At 39.0% G+C, this 20,268-nt stretch overlaps 2 protein-coding genes across 3 annotated transcripts in view; both read left to right on the top strand.

Annotated features, from left to right (window-relative positions):
* Positions 1 to 4,202: 4,202 nt before the first annotated feature.
* Positions 4,203 to 11,683, top strand: psmd12 (proteasome 26S subunit, non-ATPase 12). Its single transcript, XM_084564053.1, has 11 exons — positions 4,203 to 4,394; positions 4,784 to 4,843; positions 5,399 to 5,527; positions 5,886 to 5,993; positions 6,284 to 6,388; positions 6,967 to 7,116; positions 7,297 to 7,431; positions 8,653 to 8,765; positions 9,043 to 9,217; positions 9,660 to 9,737; positions 10,246 to 11,683. Exons 1-11 carry the CDS (start codon positions 4,287 to 4,289, stop codon positions 10,453 to 10,455), a joined length of 1,371 nt encoding a protein of 456 aa, XP_084420179.1. The 5' UTR covers positions 4,203 to 4,286; the 3' UTR covers positions 10,456 to 11,683.
* A 1,069-nt stretch (positions 11,684 to 12,752) lies between these two features.
* Positions 12,753 to 20,268, top strand: part of helz (helicase with zinc finger) — a 48,618-nt gene continuing 41,102 nt past the window's right edge. Inside the window, exons 1-4 of one of the 2 annotated variants that reach the window (XM_084560932.1) lie at positions 12,753 to 12,885; positions 18,694 to 18,939; positions 19,535 to 19,571; positions 20,005 to 20,129. In XM_084560932.1, the coding sequence (XP_084417058.1) occupies positions 18,712 to 18,939; positions 19,535 to 19,571; positions 20,005 to 20,129 (390 nt within the window). In that variant the 5' untranslated portion in view covers positions 12,753 to 12,885; positions 18,694 to 18,711. Of the gene's footprint in view, positions 12,886 to 13,593; positions 13,644 to 18,693; positions 18,940 to 19,534; positions 19,572 to 20,004; positions 20,130 to 20,268 lie in introns of those variants that run through there. The other variant, XM_084560933.1, reaches the window with a different exon arrangement.

Here is a 20,268-nt window from a genome sequence, read left to right on the forward strand (position 1 = left end):
TACTGGCTACTGGGTGAACAGGGGTCGCTCTGTGGTCATCGCCCTGTTTTACGAAAACCCAGAAGGTTCCTAAGCACACCACTCCAGCAAAAAAACTCCCAAAGAAGCAAGCAAAGGTTGAACTTTTAAGACTTATGAATTACCTTATTAGTTCTTGATCAACTCTGACAATTGTCTAAAACTTGACTTCTGACTGCTCCGACACACTAAATGTCACCTACTATCGGGTAAACAAAGACACAGGCCTAGTTTATAGAGTTACCTCGTGAGGGAAGTCAGGTCCCAGGCTATGTGCTTATTTCTGATCCACTGAGCTGCGGGCCAATCAGGGTCAGCAGCATAAAGCATAAAGCAATTAGTTGGTTGCCCATAGCTTTTTAGCTGAAGTATGGTTGGTAGTGGATGTTCCGGTCTGTGGCTGTTTAGGTAACTTTCTTACTTTCTTGTATCGGCCTATTTCCCACTCCAGATGTTCCAGAATGATTGTGCATAGACAGAGCCAGCTCTTTGGAAAGATAATAATTGTGGTATAGTGAACTTGGTGGTGGAAACCAGAGCTGTGGACATGTTTCTAGTAGTAAACGTTTGCATTAGTTCAACTTGGTGCCACACTCTTTTGTGTCACTACAACCCCCTGAATTTCATTAACATACTATGGTCCCTTATCTCTGATGGTCACCTCCTCCACGACCCTTTACCTTACAAAGACAGCAAGAATCTACCGTCTTGCTAACCTGGCTAGCTACACCGACTACTGGCTAGCTTTCAAAGCTCCTCAGACTGCAGATTGTTGTGTTTAGCCCATGATAGAACTGCCAGCCCTTTTCCAAGAGGTTTCCATGATGACTTCTCAGATGCCTCTGAGTAAAAACATCATCTTGTGGGACGGATTAACAAAACATTTGACTTTATTATGGGTGACTGCTGCTTCCTGTTTGAAACTGAAGGTTAACATTTCTTATAAAGGTGCTATAGTGCCTGCCTTTGGTGTTGCTAATACACCAAAGGCAGATCGTTCCTCTTTCTACTTTGAAAAGTAGAAACAACCTTTTAAAGTGGTTCAGATTAGAAGACATGTTGAATCTGTTCTGCTGCTAACATTGTAAATTCATCCTCACCCTGTCTTACTTAGGCCCCTTAAAAAAATTCTGCAGAGCTTGTGAGTTTCTCCTTTTAAACAAGAACTACAGTTAGTAATACTAATGAACCAGATCTTGCCTGTGAGGCCATAGCATATACAGAACTTAATAGCTGTGTGTTTGACCATGCACCATCTCAGCTGAAAGAGTTATTTAAATCAAATCAGTCAAAAATACTCACCTTGAGGCACGTTTGCTTAAAATAGAACGGACAATGTGAACACATTATTAAAAAGTCACTTTCAATTAAAGTAGGAGTAGTACTGCTGGCCTCCTTGACATGCTTGATGCATTCGGGTGTACTCAGCAAAATTCAGGCTTACATTTCTGCACTGAAGATGCTGACAAACATTATTTTGCTCCGTCAGCAGAATTTTCCTGCAGAAATACAGCCACACCAGAGTGGCAGCCAACCTGAAACAGCACTGGAATTTAACTCTCCAGTTTATACCCAAGCTAATGGGTGAGCCCAGGTGACAGGAATCATCTGCTGAATCTGCTGGACACAGAAATGCCTTTATATGAAGAAATAATATGCAGCGCATTTACAGTAATAAAATTTAGTTAAATGTATTACTTGCCTTAAACATAAGCAGTGTATGCAGTATACAGGTATGTAGCTTCCAGGAACACCATTATGTAACATGATATCAAATGCTGCTGTTCTGGTTGGGTTTCACTACAACATTTACTTCAGACTTCCTCTGGCATCAGTATATTTGAAAAATTTCTGCAGAAAGATTAAAGTAATGTAAAGGTACACTACTTTGAATACTGTGATTATTTGCTTCTGCTATAAAAACTATTAAAATGAATTCCTAGTAAAAGTTTTTAAGTCACATTATTTGTGTAATTGCATATTTTGTATATAGACTAGTGGTGTGGCACTATCAATTATATGTTGTTGGTATAAAAGATATAACACTAAATAGAAGCAGCTTACCTGAGTCTTAAGAACTGAGTGACTCATATTTCGCTTTCAAGAAAACTAAGCCTTTTGGCACCGTAATAAAGGAAGTGCAACATCATTGTTGACTGCGGAAAGCTACAAATAGCAATGCAAAGCTATGAGCCTACTGAAAAGAAAGACTCATAAAGCAGATCCTCGTCTTAACTAAACAGTTGAAATATAGGTTTATGTGGAAGCAAACACTGAACCTAATGGACAGCTGAGCCACTGAATCTGTGTGTTACACGTAAGTATTACAACTTAAACACAGTATTTCACACAACCCCACCCAAAAATGTGTATACTATAAATCACGTGCTCAATCAAGCTTTTAAAATGCCAGGCCTGTGTTTCACTGACTGTTTCTCAGTCTGTGTTTATCTTAAACTTAAAACCCTCAAGCCTAAGGCCTGTGGGCCAGGGGCAGGCTTTCATGTGAGCAGTATCTCAGAACCAACGAACCATGACCTAACGATGACCTAACAATTTCAATGAGGTTTGTGTTGACTGGAAAAGAGATTAGAGTCTGATGTCATCTAAACTGCTGTGTGGCGTCAATAATGCCAAACACATCTGTAATCTCTGAAATGGCTAAATAGGCCTACCTCTGTCCTACTTTTAAGCAGAAAACCACCTATTTAAATAGGTGAAACACCAGCAGAGGGGCACTTTCTTTTGTTTACTGTGAGTTTTGTTGTCAATTCTGGTCTGTTTACACCAACAGAACTAAATTGGACAGAAAGGCTTAAGCAGATTCTATTTAAATGACACTGGCTCTGGGCTGCAGTCTGTTGTCATCAGTGTTGAGGAAGATACTATCGAATATGGTGATGGTGTTCATTTTTCTTCAGCTAAGATCTTCTTGATTGTTGGACAGAATTCTTGAAAGAAGGCTTAAAGCACTGGGGCTATTTGTGTGTTTCGTCAGAGATCATGTGCCACATCTGATCTTCCTCTCAGCGGCTCCTAGTCATGTTCAGTTTATCGTACCTCTGCACGGAGCCTACACTGGGCTCAAACTGATTTTAGATTAAGGCTTAGGGGCTCTCTCTACCATGGGCCGGAAAATCACTGACCCACATTAGCTTTATTTACAGGGAGCATTTCAAAGCAGTGAACTGCATAAGGACAGGAATGCAATGCAGACCTTAGAAGGACACCTACTGGATGTCTGCAGTCATTGCACTTTGTGTTCATTCATACATGTATGCTCATGTTCATTCAAAAAGTTCTTCATTCATCCTTACTGTTTGATTGAAACGTGGAATACAGGTGAAACACTTTCAGTTTATGTGTGGGTAATGAATGTAAATATTTCCAGTAAATCTGTCATAGGTGTGTTTCTGTTGTATTTGTTTTGGGGTTGCCAGGAGGCAAAGTCAGTTTATTTTTTTAAGCTCGGACATAGCCCCTCTGTGTTGGTGCCAACATAGCATACAACAAATCTGTCAGAGATATATATTTGCTTTTGCCTTCATTTTTCTCATCTTTTCACTCAGAACTTTCACTGTTTGATGTGTTTCTTGTAAGTTAATAGGTACTGCATGCCAGAGAAATGTGTGCCTCCCACTTTTTCCCCCCACCTCCCTCTCCCTTTTGCCGTTTTCAGCTATATGTAAGTATCATTTTATAATGTATATAATATATTTATATATATTTATATATATAAAACAATATTTTATTTTATTTATCCACTTATATATATTTTTTTTATTTAGTTATTTTCTCCACAAAGTCTTTGGGTCCTCTAATTGAGTCGAATATATGTACCCCATGTTCAGTATTGTTTATTTGTCACTGATGATGAATTTAAATAAAGATTGGAAGGGGAAAAAAAATCATTTAGGGATGACCTAGGCCTGTGAAACAACTAAATAAATAAATAAAAAATCATCACCATTGGTTTTCATTATAGTTCAAAATTAAAAAGAAAAAAAATCTCTTGAATCTGTTACCTATATGCAATACATGTTTTATTTTATTTTATTTTATTTTATTTTATTTTATTATGCCTGAATAAAATGCTCTGTGCATCCGCAGTGGGGTCCTTCGGGCGCCTCGGACAGCTGTTTGGCTCTCTCGTTTGATTGGTCAGCTTTCCAGCTTTCGTTCATTTGACAAGCAAAATAGTGCTAGCCTGAGTTTGGTCGCGAGAAAAGAAAAGCTATACACATTGTCGTCACTTGTAGACTGCAAAGATGTCTGAGGAACGGTCTGAAAGGTCTGATGGGAAGATTGTGAAGATGGAGGTCGACTACAGTTCAACTGTAGACCAGCGTCTCCCGGAGTGTGAAAAAATGGCTAAAGTAAGCTCGGTGTGAAAGAGGCCAGCGCCGGCTGAGTCATGGTGCATCAGTGCTTTAGCATTTAAGCTAACATTTAACGTTACTAGCTTTAGCAAAACCCGGAAACCTCTTATGATAAAATACACTCAACAATTTTGATCGTAAATGAATCATGTGTGGACATATACTTTCACATCTTCATAAATTTGTAATGTCTCTTTATTTCCTGTTATTCTGCTCGCTAGCATGCTAGTAGTCTTAGCAGTTTAGTCATTGGCAACATATTTAGCTAACCTGCTAACCAGGCAAAGGGACATACACATTTTGTATGTCCAAAAACAAAAGTTAACATTTTATATTTATCCCGGCAGTATAACTGAATCTAAGTCTGTGTATTTTTTCTGCCGCAGGAGGGCAAGTTGCAGGAAGCCATCGAGAGCTTGCTATCATTGGAGAAGCAAACCAGAACAGTAAGTCAACATATTGATGTGGTGCTCTACACAGTAGTAATACAACCTGTTAATTCTCTCTGTATTAAACTGCAAAACCTCCCTTCATCTGGGGTCTTGAGCTGTTATTGAGGGTTAATTATTCTGGTATTATGACACATCTCAACCCAATACAGTAGAAAAAAAAAAAAAAAACAGGCTCTACATTCTAATTGAAAATAGCCAATTTAGCCCAGATCTCTCTCTACTGGAACTGATCTTAGCAGTCTAAATGATTACACACCCAGAGAAGAGTTGGCTAAGAAATTTCAAGGCCTGGCATTGTTTAATACTACTGTCCTGGCATGATAACATGGAAAATTGACACATGTTAACCAAAATGTAGTTGCAGACAAGCTTAACTGGAGCCCCAAAACAGGGTATTGACTGATAGCATCCAATAGTATTGCAATATTATAAATATTAAAATGCTTTGAATAAGTAAATATGTGTTTATAAGTGAATTTAAAATGGCGTGTGAGTGTATTTGTGTATATTTTAGTCTGTGTATTTACTTCTCCTTCAACCCTTGCTCAGGCATCAGACATGGTGTCTACATCCAGAATTCTTGTCGCTGTCGTCCAAATGTGTTACGAAGCCAAGGACTGGGATTCCCTGAATGAAAACATCATGTTGCTCACCAAGAGGAGGAGTCAGCTCAAGCAGGTCAGATACCTAATGTACACAGATTGCTAGTTTCTAGAAGTTCATTTCAATCATGTACCTATGACTTCAGCAGTTTAAAGACCCATTTTACAGTGCTCACCTGAAGTCATTTTGCAGGCTGCACTGCTGGTAAATCCCTAAAATTGGCATGTTCGTTAAGCTGTAGTATACATTATCTGTACTGTACCTCTGCCTTAAATTTATAAGTGTTGGTTTTCTGGACGGAATATCCCCTGAATGTTAAATATCCATAAGCAACATTTAGTGAACTTGAGCAAACTTGCTTAACTTATAGCCCTGCTGCCAGTCAGATTGTTGCTGATACTAAAACCTATGTTTGCTTTGTTTTCTGTCTTAGGCTGTTGCCAAAATGGTTCAAGAATGTTATAAGTATGTGGATGCTGTGACTGATCTGACCATCAAGCTGAGACTTATCGACACCCTTCGCACTGTGACGGCTGGCAAGGTCTGGCATTTATTTGTGTTGTGTAACAGTGCTCTGTAAGATTTTCTTCTCATTTATTGAACAATTGGCACCTTTGGTCTGATGTGCTCTGCAGCTTAAAGTTTGCACCTTAAAAATGTACAGTTTATGTGTTTTGAAGAGGGAAATTTTATGTGTAATCACTGAAATGTTCCAGGTTTGTTTTATATGTATTGTGAAAAACAAATGTATTTACAGTGGTTTCGCAGTTTGGTAGGGTCTGATTCACCAAAAACTGTGTCACTAAAACACCAAATTTGCCCACCTCACAGATCTATGTGGAAATCGAGCGTGCCAGGCTAACAAAGACTCTGGCTAATATAAAGGAGCAGAGTGGAGAGGTCAAAGAAGCTGCTGCCATTCTCCAGGAACTTCAGGTAAGAGACTAATAGAAGAAAAATTCTGTATGGTAATTGTGGGCACAAATGTGTTTGAAATAATGATATTTCAAGTGGAAATTAGTGCTGGGTGTCACCCAGTAATGATTAATTTAGAGATACTTTAGCTTTGAAACAATCTTGCTTAGTTCTTAAAGAGAAAACTAATATTGTTGTTGGTTTCAGAGATTTGTGGTATTTTCACAACATTTTACCTCTAGATTTTACCTGTAGTTTCCCATGTTGCATATGGCTTTACTTTTGTCCAGCTATTCTGTCGACAGGACTTTTAATTCCAGAATGCTGCCATACATCAGCTTTCAGGCTTGATGGTGCTCTCAGAGTTTCTGTCATGTTTTGGGTCTCCCTCACACATGGACTGATCAAGCTGATCAAGCTAGACTGATCAAGCAAGATTTTATCGAATTTGAATTGGACAATCCATTATTTTTAACCCAGCCCTAGTGAATATAGATTTGTTGACCCAGATGTTATGAACTAATCCCATGCAGAAGGTTCATTATCCATTGTATAGATATGATTTACCATATATATATATATATATTTCTTCTGGTCAGGTGGAGACATATGGCTCCATGGAGAAAAAGGAGAAGGTGGAGTTCATCTTGGAACAGATGAGGCTTTGCATTGCCGTCAAGGATTACATTCGCACCCAGATTATCAGCAAGAAGATAAACACCAAATTCTTCCAAGAGGAAGGCACAGAGGTAAGAAATAGATTCTACTCTCTAATGTTCCTTGACATCGAAGGCAGGGCAATGTGTATTCATTTTTGCCCTAGCACTTTGGAGCCATCATCATTTCAATCAGCCATTACTTTTTGGTAAATCTGTGCTGCAAAGGTTGACCTAACTCAACGCGTTCCATTTCTTTCATGATCAATCAAGGAGTCAAAGTTGAAGTACTACAACCTGATGATTCAGGTGGACCAGCACGAGGGCTCCTATCTGTCTATCTGCAAACACTACCGGGCCATTTACGACACCCCCTGCATCCTGGAGGACAGCAGCAAGTGGCAGCAGGTACATGGGCTTTCTGTCAGTTGCAATACAAAGGTTACTGTCTAATATTTCAAGGTATAGGCAGCCATTCTAAGCCAGTACTGTTTTTGTCAAGTTCAACAAATAGCTCCTCATGGCCCTCTTAACTTCTGTATGTGAGCCAAAGAAAATAAGACTTTTTTAACTTAGCCCTGGCTCTACAAGTGGAAAAAACTTAGAGGGTCATTTCAGTCAACATGACACTGTTCCAGGAAAAAACAGCAACAGGTGACGTTGCTGCTTGTGCACAGGACAAGGGAGGGGAGATCGAAAACAGAGGAAATTCATAAGAACAAGAATGGTAAATCTGGTTATTGCAAACAGGGTAGACTCCAAGAATGAAACATGGGAGCAAATTAGGCCAAGGAGAGAAACTCAGGCGGTTATATATTGAATAAGAAGGGTTGGGATCAATCAGGAAAGGGTTAGGAGCAGCATTTCCATCAGCATTGGTGGAGAGACCTCAGAGAGTTGGATTTCACGTGTTGTTTTATTTCTGCTTAAAAGGTTGGAAGCATTAGTTTAGAACCAAAATACTGCTCCTAATAATGCTGTTGGCCAGTGTGCATCCATGAATTTGGAGGGCCGAGCATCTTTTCTCTAAAGCACGAAAGGGAGGAGTGTGTTGCGTTCGAGCACCAACTGTCTTTCCTAGGACTGACTCCATCTCTGTGTTTGGACATGGTTGCTACGGTTACTTACCATAAATTACAATTAGATTAAAAATGGATGTCTGTTGATGTTGATGGTGGAGACTCTATATTAGATGTGCAATTGTATCAGTGTTTTTATTTTCATGTTGAAAACGTGTTTCAAAAAAATGTAAAGTGTACACCTATCAGACCAAGATTTACTCTCGGATCCAGCGGTATGCCTTGATAGTGCAGCAGTTCTTCTTTCTATGTCATACTGAAATCTACAACAGTTCCTTATAGGGATGTCCCTGTCAGGGTGTTTGCCCCCTGATCCGATATTTTAATATTCAGTATCAGTCCATCGAGTCCCAATCCAATCTTGAATTAATAAAATGTCTTATTCATAAAGGTGATCAGTGTTTGTTGTTGTTTCAGTGCAACCTTAGTCTAAATGTACTTGCACAGTTTGCAATAATAATGCAATAATAATAACAACAAAAAACTATTCCTAAACGATTCTTTGCATGTTGCCTGTTTATTCTAACGAATGAATGATTTTGTGTTTCAGGCCCTGAAGAGCGTGGTGCTGTATGTGATTCTCGCCCCTTATGACAACGAGCAATCGGACCTCGTGCACAGAATCAGTGCAGACAAGAAATTGGAAGAAATCCCTAAATACAAGTAAGACATGCTTTGTGCTCCTTGGCTTGTCGTAGGGAATAAACCAGTCGTAATGTGATGTCGGCCCACTTTCTTTAAGAGGGAATATACTGTACAAACAGTGTGCTATTTTAGTAGAGTTGATGAATATTTAATGGTCCATCAGAATGGACTAAAATAGTTTTTCGTGCTACTCCTTTGAACTGACAACCTACGTTGACATCAGGTGCATGCACTGTGTGGCAAAGTGTTCATACGAGGGATATTTTCAATGTATTCTCCCTCTGTTCCCTCCCAGGGATCTTCTCAAGCAGTTCACAACAATGGAGTTGATGCGCTGGGCTTCCTTGGTGGAGGATTATGGGAAGGAGCTGAGAGAGGGATCACCAGACAGCCCTGCAACAGATGTCTTCTCTTACTCAGAGGATGGAGAGAAAAGGTGGAAAGACCTGAAGAACAGAGTGGTGGAGCATGTAAGTCCCACAGTTTAAAATACAGTCTTTTCTTTTGGAACTGAAATGCACACAAGAGTTTTTGCTTGTCCGCTTTATGTTCTGCTCGACAGTGAGACATTTAACTACCTAGACTTAGGCTGGCACACCTACAGTCTGGAGTTAAAGAGAAGGGTTTTCCAAGTACTGATTCAGGTCTGTTTATATGGATGCAAACCAATTACTAAAAAGAATAAAATTAAAAGGGAACAATAGAAATGCAAAGCAGGTTAAAATGGAGATGATGTTTAAGCTCTAAAGTGGCAGACTGTTGCATAGACTGAAATTAGATTGTTAATGGATGTGTTTTTTCCAGCCGTAAGTGTTGATGTGACCTGAAGGCTCCCATGTTCCAACTCCCAAAAAAAATGTAAATATCCCGCTGCAAACATGTATATTAATGATGTTCTCCCCTGTTCCACAGAACATCAGAATAATGGCTAAATATTACACCAGAATCACAATGAAGAGGATGGCCGGACTCCTTGACCTCTCCATTGACGTAAGCAACGCTTTCACTAATTGCCCACTAATTGCACAGAAAAAAACAAAAAAAACATGTTGGATCAAATGGTTTGTCAGACTGTGTTTTTTTTTTTTTTTCACCTTGAATGTCGCTAGAGGTTCAAAATGTATGTATGAGTGCATGTGGGGCAACTGGTTAAATGTAATGTGATTGTGGGTTACTAGTAGCCGTAGTAAGACAGAATAGAAGTCTAGTAACATGCCATTCAGATTTCATTAAGGGGTTCATTTCAATGCAGTTGGATAGTCCTACAACCAATCAGAGCACCAGTTGAAGGCCACAGTGCTCAGATGACATGTATGAATACCATAAAGCCCATCCAGACTATTTGATTGATCCAGCAGATCTTTGCCTGCACTTAATCAGCTCCCAACAGAGCAACCCTAGACCCACTTTCCCCCATAAACACTTGGATTTGGGCTCACTGACAAACATTTTTTTAAAGACACTAACAAGAAATCTGTCCGTTCAAATACTTTGTCAGGAGTCGGAGGAGTTCCTCTCCAGCCTAGTTGTGAACAAGACCATCTACGCCAAGGTCGACCGGCTGGCTGGCATCATCAACTTTCAGAGGCCCAAAGACCCCAACGACCTTCTCAACGACTGGTCGCACAAACTCAACTCTCTCATGTCTCTCGTCAACAAGACAACACATCTCATTGCCAAGGAGGAGATGATCCACAACCTGCAGTGAAACAAAAGCCGTGCACGTTATTTTATGTTCTGATTCATTTGTTTTGTTCCCTTCTGTGGGAATGTTTTTGAGTATGTGGTATTTTGGCAGACTGTGTATGCAGTCTTAATTCCAATGTTGTTTAATTGGAAAACATCTGCAACACATAAACGGATCCCCAAGATTGTTCTTTTTTTTTTACTGTCCAGTAAAACATTAACAACAAACACACAAGCACCTCTCCTTCTTTTGAATCTCCCTCTCTCTGTTATAAAAGACTGGATCTCCAAATTTGTTACTCATGGCCATTGATGGAGTAGTTTAACATTTATTGCTGTAACTGAAAACCTTTCAATGTATACTTGGAAATGTAAACAATAAACTCCTCACATTTGGTTAACATTTGTATGCAGGTGTTGTGTTTTAACATGACAAGCTCCAGACACATGACAATGGAAAAGTTGAAATGTGAAAGATTGTACACCAGTGCAAGGTAATGCATGTTTAGTAGACTGGTAGTGTAGGAGCAGTTGGATATGTGAAATCGATGTTTCATTTGAGTACAGTCGGACTGTGCTTCTGGTGGTCAAAGTTTTTTTTGCTTGCAAATTAAGAATGAATTGTATGGATTTGGAAAACAAATCCTGTGGGACTCTGATGTCCTGCTCAGAGTTGTAATGTTCTATTTTCATTCATAATCGCAAGGACCTGTAGAGAGTGATGAATGAGACGTAAACCATGTGTTTATGCTTATAGTACTGAGCATTGAAGGAAGGACTGTGGAAGCGATCACTTAAGGCTACTGGTTAAGTTCATTGCAAGGACGTTGAGTATTAGATGGGTCAAGATGTGTTAACTTTGCATGTGGTGGAACTGGGGAAACGAGTCCATGACAAGTCCATGTTTTCTGACTGAGGATGGAATGGAGCTGTTCAAATGCTAGGATAGAAGATGTCGGTGAGGAAGAAAAAGGACACAACTGGAGGAAAATGTAACAAAGCACTCTTACTGAGCTCAGAGTTTGTAGGCTAGTGTTAGACGTGGACTGCCCCGGAGCTTAAATAAATTGCATCAAGTGGAGATTCAAAATCTCTGGGTTCTTTATGAGTCTTTGTCAAGAAAGTTAGCTTCAGTTACTTTACTATGTGCATGGGATGGGGGGCCTGTGGTACCCTCCCTATAGTCAAATGCTCCTAGTTTTAGTTTCATATGGTGCAGCTTTAAAAAAGAAAAGAAAATCCTCATCAAATAAGTAATCATCGATGACAGGACAAGGAACTAAACATATATCTCTGGAAGTACATTTCCAATGATCGTGTTGCATCCTCGGTTCCTTTTCAAATCTTACCAATGCGTTTAATACCTGAAAGTTAATTAATTTAATCTCAAAGCAGTGATGGCACACATTTGCATAAATAAACTACTGTTGTAATTGCTGAACAGTAATAGCCACACTGTGTTAAGGCACCTAATGGGTGGTGTAGTAGATGCAAGAATCTTGGTAGCATGCCTCTTCCATCTCTCCCCATTTCCCTTTCACTCTCAATATGGCAAAAATATTCTACAAAACTTCTACTGGACTGAAATACCTCTGTATATTTTCTAAAAATCTGAGTTAAAATGCTTTTGATAAAGTTTATTTCATGCTATATTACATATTTCTAGTAGACCATTCCTGCGTGCAGTGTTAGTTACTAATAGTGCTTTTTGTACAATCACATGTTAAAAAAAAAAATGCATTAAATAAAATCACTTACTAAAATCGCCTACTACATGTGCTGCCCAATTGACAGGCAGAATACATAGCATGATAATTACTGACATAGTTGATAACTGCTTAGACAAACATGTACCTTAATCTGAGTGTTTGATAGCAGACTACACATTGCCTGGCGTTTGTACCAGCCTTATATATGTAGATCAATTATTGCAAGAATGTTTTCATTATTTTGAAATGTATTTTGTGTTTTTCAGTATCATAGTATAATTCTGTTTGGCATTTTGACTTAAAACATATATGTTTTTATTTTATTTTATTATTTTTTATATATATTTATTTCCTGCCATCATAGGTCAAATAAGCTCTGGGCCAAACTGGATTTATTTTTTTATTTTTTATTTTTTTAGGGAAAAAAACAAGTTAATAAGCATTATTGAAGTGACACAGTTACATAGAATATGAGCAATTCCACAATATGACATTTATAGTTATATATAAATACAGAAGATTTTTTTGTGGAATGGTAATCTTAGAGTTATATTCTGTAATATATCAAAGCTAGATCTTTTTCAGACAAACTGTGACTAGATTACTCTCCACAGGCCACGCGCGCGCACGTGCACGCACGCACGCACACACACCAGTCCGCTCAACCTTCAGCTCAGTACATCCCACTATGCTTTGCGATGGTCTGACAAGTGGATCCAAGATGGCGTAGAAAGTAAAGCTAGGTAAGTGTTGACTTCCCATTTTCAGCCCTTTCAGTTGTCTTTTTCATCACAAAGCCACTGACACAAATCCCCTCCATTAACCATTATGATAAAGGCGGATGCTTTGAGTTCATGCACGGCTAACAACTCGGTGTCATATGAATTATATGCGCCTAAACGCCGTGGCAAAATTACAGGCCCGAAACCGTTTTGTTTCGGGCGAACCTTGCTAGCTAGCCAGCTAACGTTAACAAACCAGCCAGCTATTCTTGTGGCGAGCTTGCCAGTTTGGCTCCAAGAAAGGCCGTGTTTTGGCTAGTAGGCTAACTGCTAGCTACGCATAGCCTGTTTGGGGGCAACACTGTTTACCCAGTGTAAACGCGAGCGATAAGTTAAACAACAGTAAGGGGACATTTTCATGGCTTTGTGGCGCTGCCGTCATCGCGTTGACTTGTAGCAGTCATGACAAGTTTGCCAGACAAACTACAGCTATAACTATCTACGAAAAGACGAAGCAAGTCCTCCCCAATGTCTGTGGTTATTAGTTTATGCTCTATGCATATCTACTAATAGGACTCGGTGAATTATCATGTTTTACATTTTTTTTTTTTTACACATTGCTGCTAACGATGTTGTCAAGCCAAATAACGTTATGTCAGGATGAAAGCAGCCGATGTTCCTTCACAACTATCCTCAGCTGTAAAATTAGCTTTCTCATCCGCTGTACAGAAGACCAAGCTGCTGTAGGACCCACGACTGGACTCCAAAAATAAAGACAGGTGACCAGCCACTATATCCCGCCAAACTATTTGTTGTTGCTCCAATGAAGTGGCTGGCTTGCAAGTAGCAACACTGGATCGTGGCTGTGCCTACAGTTACAAATAGGTCTGAAGTAACCTCATTTAAATAGTAGTTACTGTGTTAATATCAGCCTTCAAACCCAGTCCAACCAACCTTCATTTGTACTAACTAGATTTTGATGATTTAATGCTGAGTTTTAATGCGGTTCAAATCATCCAGCATGAATATCTGCTGCTATACTAATATTGTTATGGCTGTGTTTATTGTAAAGCACATATTTCAGCTATACATTTGAAATAAGTACAGGCATTTAAACCTGTCTTTTATTAATTGGAGCTGAGCAATATTTATTGTTTAAGATGAGGCTATATGTGATATTACCCTACAGTGCTGCAATATTGGTCACATGTCAATGTACATAGCATGCAATGCTAGCATTGCTGGGGATTGTAACACATAGTCCTATACAGCAAACGTACTCAGACAGGCTAATCATAAAGTACAGTACTGTTCCTTATATGCATGTTTTAATTTTTAGAGGAAGTGAACTTATTCAGTAGTTCACTTTTTTCCTTTTTGAAACATTGACATTATGAAAAACAGCAGCCCTGTGATGTTTTGCATGAAACTGCGAAGAGTTAACTGCTCAGGGAATGCAACCTTGCTCAGTTTCTTGGGGAAGTAGATGGGGTGGGATGTCGTGTCTTTAGCAACATTGTCAACCTTACATATATTTAATGTAATTGCATGTCTGATAGGAATAAAAACATGTAAAACCTATACATGGCACTAATTTCAGATTTAGTCAGTGTCCTGCGCAGCCAACATGTGCTGTGCATTAGCCAAATATTTTTTTTCTGTATACTGTGGTCCTAAGAGATGAGAACAACAGGCTGCATCAGAATATGTGCCAGCTGGACTAGAGCAGCTGTTACGAGTATGGTTGCCTGTTACTGGGTATTTAAGAAGTGACTATCTTAAACATTTAAGATTAACATGCTCTTTTTTTTCTCTCCCTTATTGTCCAGCCAGCTATATTATGAAATATGCCCAATGAATGTTAATACACAAAAAAGACAGTTATCTACCATAATATATGGCTATAATTTGTTTGATATTTTCATCATCCTTTGCTGTGCAACGTGCAATGCATCTAAGATGTCATAGTTGTTTACAGTATCTCTTTCGAGGACCAGCTCTTATTTTGAGTCATTATAAAATGCTGAATTCCAGGCTGTGGTAAGTGCTTGGATGGAAATTCAGCATCGGCTAATTGTTGTGGAATTTTAATTAGCAACTGAAAGTTTGTTTTGCCAGACATCTTTGCCCATAATAACTATAATGACGCTTTTGGGGCAGCACTTTGGTGATAAAGGTGTTTTATCAGTCACTTTGATATCCGTTGCAATGCCAATGGTGAAACCAGTGAGGTGAAAATAAGGCCAGTAGTTACTAGGCAATTGGCCAAGGTTGCGCATTTAAGGCTGTAGTGATCTCCAACAGGTCACAGTGTACCTTCTCTATCCAAATCTGTGCTTGTTGGCGTGAAGGAGGGTGCACTGCCTCATGTAAACTCAGCCTGAGGTTCCAGTGCACATGCTTTTGCCTTGCAGGAAAAAAAAAGGCAGGCTACTGAAAATTACTATTTTGCATCATTATGCTTTTTTTTCCCAGGGATATGTTTTCAGTTTATGATCAGAGTTTTGCAATGTGATCCACCTTAAACACTGTTGATCTTCTTTAACTCATGTACATCTATCTCTATCTCTTAAGTTTATCATAAACATGCTCACACCGAAGTTTAAAGGAACTCAAAGTATTTCTGATCTAATACACAATCTGTCATTTGCGCTGTTCAACAAAACCGAAATAACTTTTAGGGTTATTTTCATCTGGAACCTTGCTAAGTGTTGTAAAATGTATTATGAAATGGCTTTGACAACTATTTCATGTTGTCCAGACGTTTTAGTCAGAGGCCCTAAACCCTAAAACTTAACACCCCAGTTAACACCCTGACTGGGTAAAATGTCAATCACATGATTTTTTTTTAAATGAACTCAAAGCCTTCCCTTGTACTCTTTACATCCCAATGTGCAAAACAGTAGCTAGATGTATCTTCCCACAGCCATCTATTGCCACATACAGCCTCCTCCTTCACACACAACCATGGATTGTTCCTTCTTACACATGAGTGCTTTATTTGTATGTCTAGATGTATTGTTTTAAAAACCAACATTTTTCTGCTATATTTTAAAGAGAGTGGGAAAACAGGTGCAATCCAGGGGATGCTGCTGTTCCAACACAGCCTGATCTTGGCTGTGTAAACTTTGATTCTAAAGACATGTTGTAATTCTCTTGCGACGAAGCTGTTCGGAACATATCAGTCCAGTTTTTCTTCTTTTTTTCTTGACAGTAGTTGACTCAATGTGTGACCCACTGATCTTACCGACTGTTATCTTATTCTTATTGTGTTGGATAAATCCAATTCAGTGTGCTTCTTTTGGGCAAGTCGTGCCATGGTGATGGTACACTTAAATAATCTTAGCCAGCCCAGTTAATCACAAATTGACCTGACTGAAAACTCAAAATACTGTCCTGTAGTGGTCCAGCATTCTGTCATGTGTTTTTAGCTCTGACTGCCTGTGAAGTCTTAACTTACCTATTTCCTTCTGCATACTATCAAACACATTATGTTGTCTAGTTTTAATAAAACCCTTATATTCTGCATTATGAATTATACCCTTAGTCTAAGGACTAAGGTGACACCATGCGGTTGACTCCACCATTACTGACTTTAGAGCTTGAGATCATATTAAAGTATGTCTCACATTAGGCTTTAGGCTTCTCACATGACTGCGGCCTTCCCAGCTCATTGCAGATATCTATTCGTGTATGAGGTGTACAGAGGTACAGAACAAGGTATGTAGGAGACACTCTTAGGATCGCCATCCTCCTTCGTTGATTAAGATACAGGTCGACCACATTAGGACTTGACTTGGTGGGCAGACATCTGCATTGCATGCTTTCTCCAAAAATGTAGTCATTGAAAAATAGTCATAATGGCTTAGGATACATGGTTCAAATAGCTTTATCATCAAAACTTTAAATATTTATTTTAGTCATGTATGGCAGATATGGACTCTAAATGTTCACATTTGAGATGTGGGAACAGTCAAATGTTTGTTTCCATCAAGCTTCTGTGCATGCCTCACATTCTACAGACTTGATTTTAGATAGAATGTATTAACATCAAAACTTTGGGAACTTATTCAGATTTATTGGTGCAATGTTACATGTTCATGAAAAGAAACGCTTCCCACGGTACAGAAGAAAAGCAATTAAGATTTTTTTTAAATCTTTGACATATCATATAAAAGTCACATAAACCAACAGTGAGGGGACATTTTTGTGGTTATTTTTATTTTTGATATTTTTGTAGCATTCACTAAAACTTACTAAAAATATGGCAGAATAATACGGACAACCCTACTCTACATTAAGCTCGTGCAGATTTCAAATACCATAGCAGTAAAAGCAGAGGAATTTGCCAGTGTGATCTACTTTCCTCTGCAAATATTGACAAGTGTGCTTAACAATTTAACAGAACCTAAAGTCTCCATTCTTCATTTACCTTACCTGCTTGCCAAAATTCTCTATACAACAATATCTGTAGGCTCTGGCTGTGTTGCGTTTCATCTGAGAGCAATTGGTTGGATCACAGGGTGTGCCCCGCAGAATTCCCAAACTTAACAAGAAGGTCTGTTCCGAATGTCGAGTACACGTCCCATTGCTGCTGTCTGTGTTAGCTGCTGCATATAAGCAGAGCTGCTTTTTGAAAATAATTTTTTGTACATGGAAAGATGAAGATGAAAAGATGTCTTTCTGTAGTTTCATGACACTGACATATTCCTTTTCAATTACTTTCGTTAGTCTTAACATCTATATTATTATTATTATTATTGTTGTTATTATTATTATTATTATTATTATGTCATGGCTGAGTTGGAAAGTGACTTTTAATTTGAATATATTTTAATCTTAAAAGGATCAATTTTCTCTCTGTAAATTAAAAAGAAAGGGGAGGATGGTCTGGTTGGTCTCAGCCTCAAAATGATCATTTTAAGTCAGTTCATGGGTGAAGTGATGACTGTGGAGGCTTAAGTAGTTGAGACGTCACTCGTTTTTTCCCTCTACTTCATAGATTGTATTTTGTCCTGACACATCATTATGTCCTTAACCGTTGTCTCTTATCCAGATCTGGGTTGGGGAGGCAGCAAAGCAACATAGCTAAGTTGTCCCGATTCCTAGCCCCCTCCCAACTTTTCCAATGTAGTCTGGCTTCCTGTGATCTCCTCAGTTGGACACACCTAGAATACTTCCTTATGGAGGCATCCTGGTCAGATGCCCTTATAAATGGGAGCTTTTAGTTTTTAATGTTTGCTAAGGTTTCTAAAACATGTTTTAACTTTTCACTACTGTTGAAATTAGATCAACAACTGAAAGATGCAAAAGATAAAAGATTCTGCATACTTTATGGATTCACTGGAAGTGTGTGTGGGAGGGCTGTTGCTTTTATTTTCTCAGATTGTGTAACTTCATATGGACTCACAAATAGTCAGTGATGATGTCAGAAATTTGGGTCTTTTTATGTAAACTCTAAACATGCTTAACAAGAAAAAAGCTGTTTTAACAGTTTGTCTTAAGGCTTTGTTATATTTAATTAAATTAAATTGAAATAAATAAATAAATAAATACAAATACAAAAAAATCCAATACCTAAATTGCAAAATCTTCTTCCTCTGCTGTCTTTCATATAGCACTAGTGCTCACAGTGAAAGATAGTTCAGGACAACATAAGGTGTGCATGATAGCTTTGCCAGTCAAACCACTGCTGTGTTTAAATGTTGTTGTGCAAATGAATGTTGTTGTGGGGTAGCCACTTTAATTGGGCAGAAAAGGAACATTTATTCTGTTGCCCAGCGCTGTTGTTGAAAGGATGTGTTGGTGATTGTGCTCTTCTGCTTATAGACGTTTTGTCCCTGAGTCATGGCGGACAGGAGAGCGGAGAAGTCATGTGAAGAAGCCAGCAGATCGTTAGCCAGGCGGGAGTACGAGGCGGCAGTCAGCCACAGCACAGATGCACTGGTGGTCCTTGCACCCCAAGCCCCATCCTCGAGTGCCCCTGTCCTGCCAAGCCCTCCTTCCCTTGTCGCCACTGTCGGACCCCTCCGCAGCCGAGCACTGCTCTACCGAATTGCTGCTTTCCTACAGCTGGTAAGGACAGTTGCTGTCCAAGTAGTGTTGCTCCTCTGGCAAGCATGTATCCTATAATCTAAAATGATCATTTTTTCCATCTTCTCCTCTTGCTGCGAGGCCGCAAATTCCTTCCATTTTCATTTTACCCATCAGTCACAGTTATGCCACTGTGTGGAATAGTTACTCATCAAATGTGAATTTGGTTGACTTTTTTGCGAGAAGGGAGAGATGCCTTTGTCTGAGAATTCTAAAAATCATAATATTGAGCAAGAGCTCTGAACAGTAATATCACCAAATAGAATATAATTTACTCAAATCCCTGAATAATACATTCTGAAACACTGGGTAAATTACCACGAAGAAAAGGTTGGAATTGAGAACAATAAACTCTCCATGGTACTTTTATGTTATCTTTCCAGCACACTAAAATTACAGCAGTTACTTAAGCCCTAAGATTATGGAAACTGTTTAAGTCCTATAATGATAGTGTGAGAGACTGTGAGGCAAAGATAGCCATTCTTGGAGCTTATGTGACGCTCTAACCCTCAAGCACAATGTATTCCCATTTGTTATGGTTCTAACTTTTCTTCCCTTTCTCTCCTCCTGCAAACAGAAAAACTATGACGAAGCAGATGAAGACTGTAAACATGGTAAGTTGCAATTCAGTTTTGTATCATCTGCTGATACCATGTACAGCAGTATGTTCTTTTTCTCCAATAGACTTTGATATGCTTTAACATATTTTGCAGATGTCTGACTGTTTTGCCTCAGTTTTTTCATTTGAAGTATACAGCATGCGATGTCTAGGGCGCCTCCGTTTTGTTATCAAAGTATACAGTAGGTGATGTGTATACAGTAGGTGAAGTCGAGAGTTAAATATTATCCCTCAGTGCGACCACATTCCCACTTTCAGCCCATATAAAAAAAGGAAGAAAACTTGAGAAAAATGTTTCAAACATTCATTTCATTTTTCACAATTCTAAGCTGCACCCCAGTGTCTTTTGTTATTTATTTCTCCCAATGTATGGTACTGATTTAATTAAATACATTTTCCCTTCCCATTTCCTCTTCCCCCTGTCCTAGTCCTGGCAGAGGAAATTGCCAGGGGAGATGGCTCACTACAGGCGAGCTTGCGCTCCATGCTGTTGGATGGTAGCCTGCAGGAGGTGGCCAGCATCCTCTCTAAAGCCTTGTATGGAGAGCCAATGGTACGTATAATGTACATCATGCAGACTATATCCATAAAGACAGTCAGGCAGTACACTGATTAATGAAAATCTGAATCAGCTTTGCTTTGGCCAAGCATGCACACATACAAGTAATTTTTTTTCTATAGTTAACCCTTCC

The sequence above is a fragment of the Chelon labrosus genome (genome assembly GCF_963514085.1).
Source record: "Chelon labrosus genome assembly, chromosome: 2".
NCBI classification, from domain to species: Eukaryota; Metazoa; Chordata; class Actinopteri; order Mugiliformes; family Mugilidae; genus Chelon; species Chelon labrosus.

Excerpts from the sequence above, each read along its gene's own strand:
- psmd12 (XM_084564053.1), top strand. The coding sequence starts at position 4,287 with ATGTCTGAGGAACGGTCTGAAAGGTCTGATGGGAAGATTGTGAAGATG. Across the intron at positions 5,528-5,885 it reads GGAGGAGTCAGCTCAAGCAG|GCTGTTGCCAAAATGGTTCA; the intron begins GTCAGATACCTA and ends TTTCTGTCTTAG. Across the intron at positions 7,117-7,296 it reads TCCAAGAGGAAGGCACAGAG|GAGTCAAAGTTGAAGTACTA; the intron begins GTAAGAAATAGA and ends TGATCAATCAAG.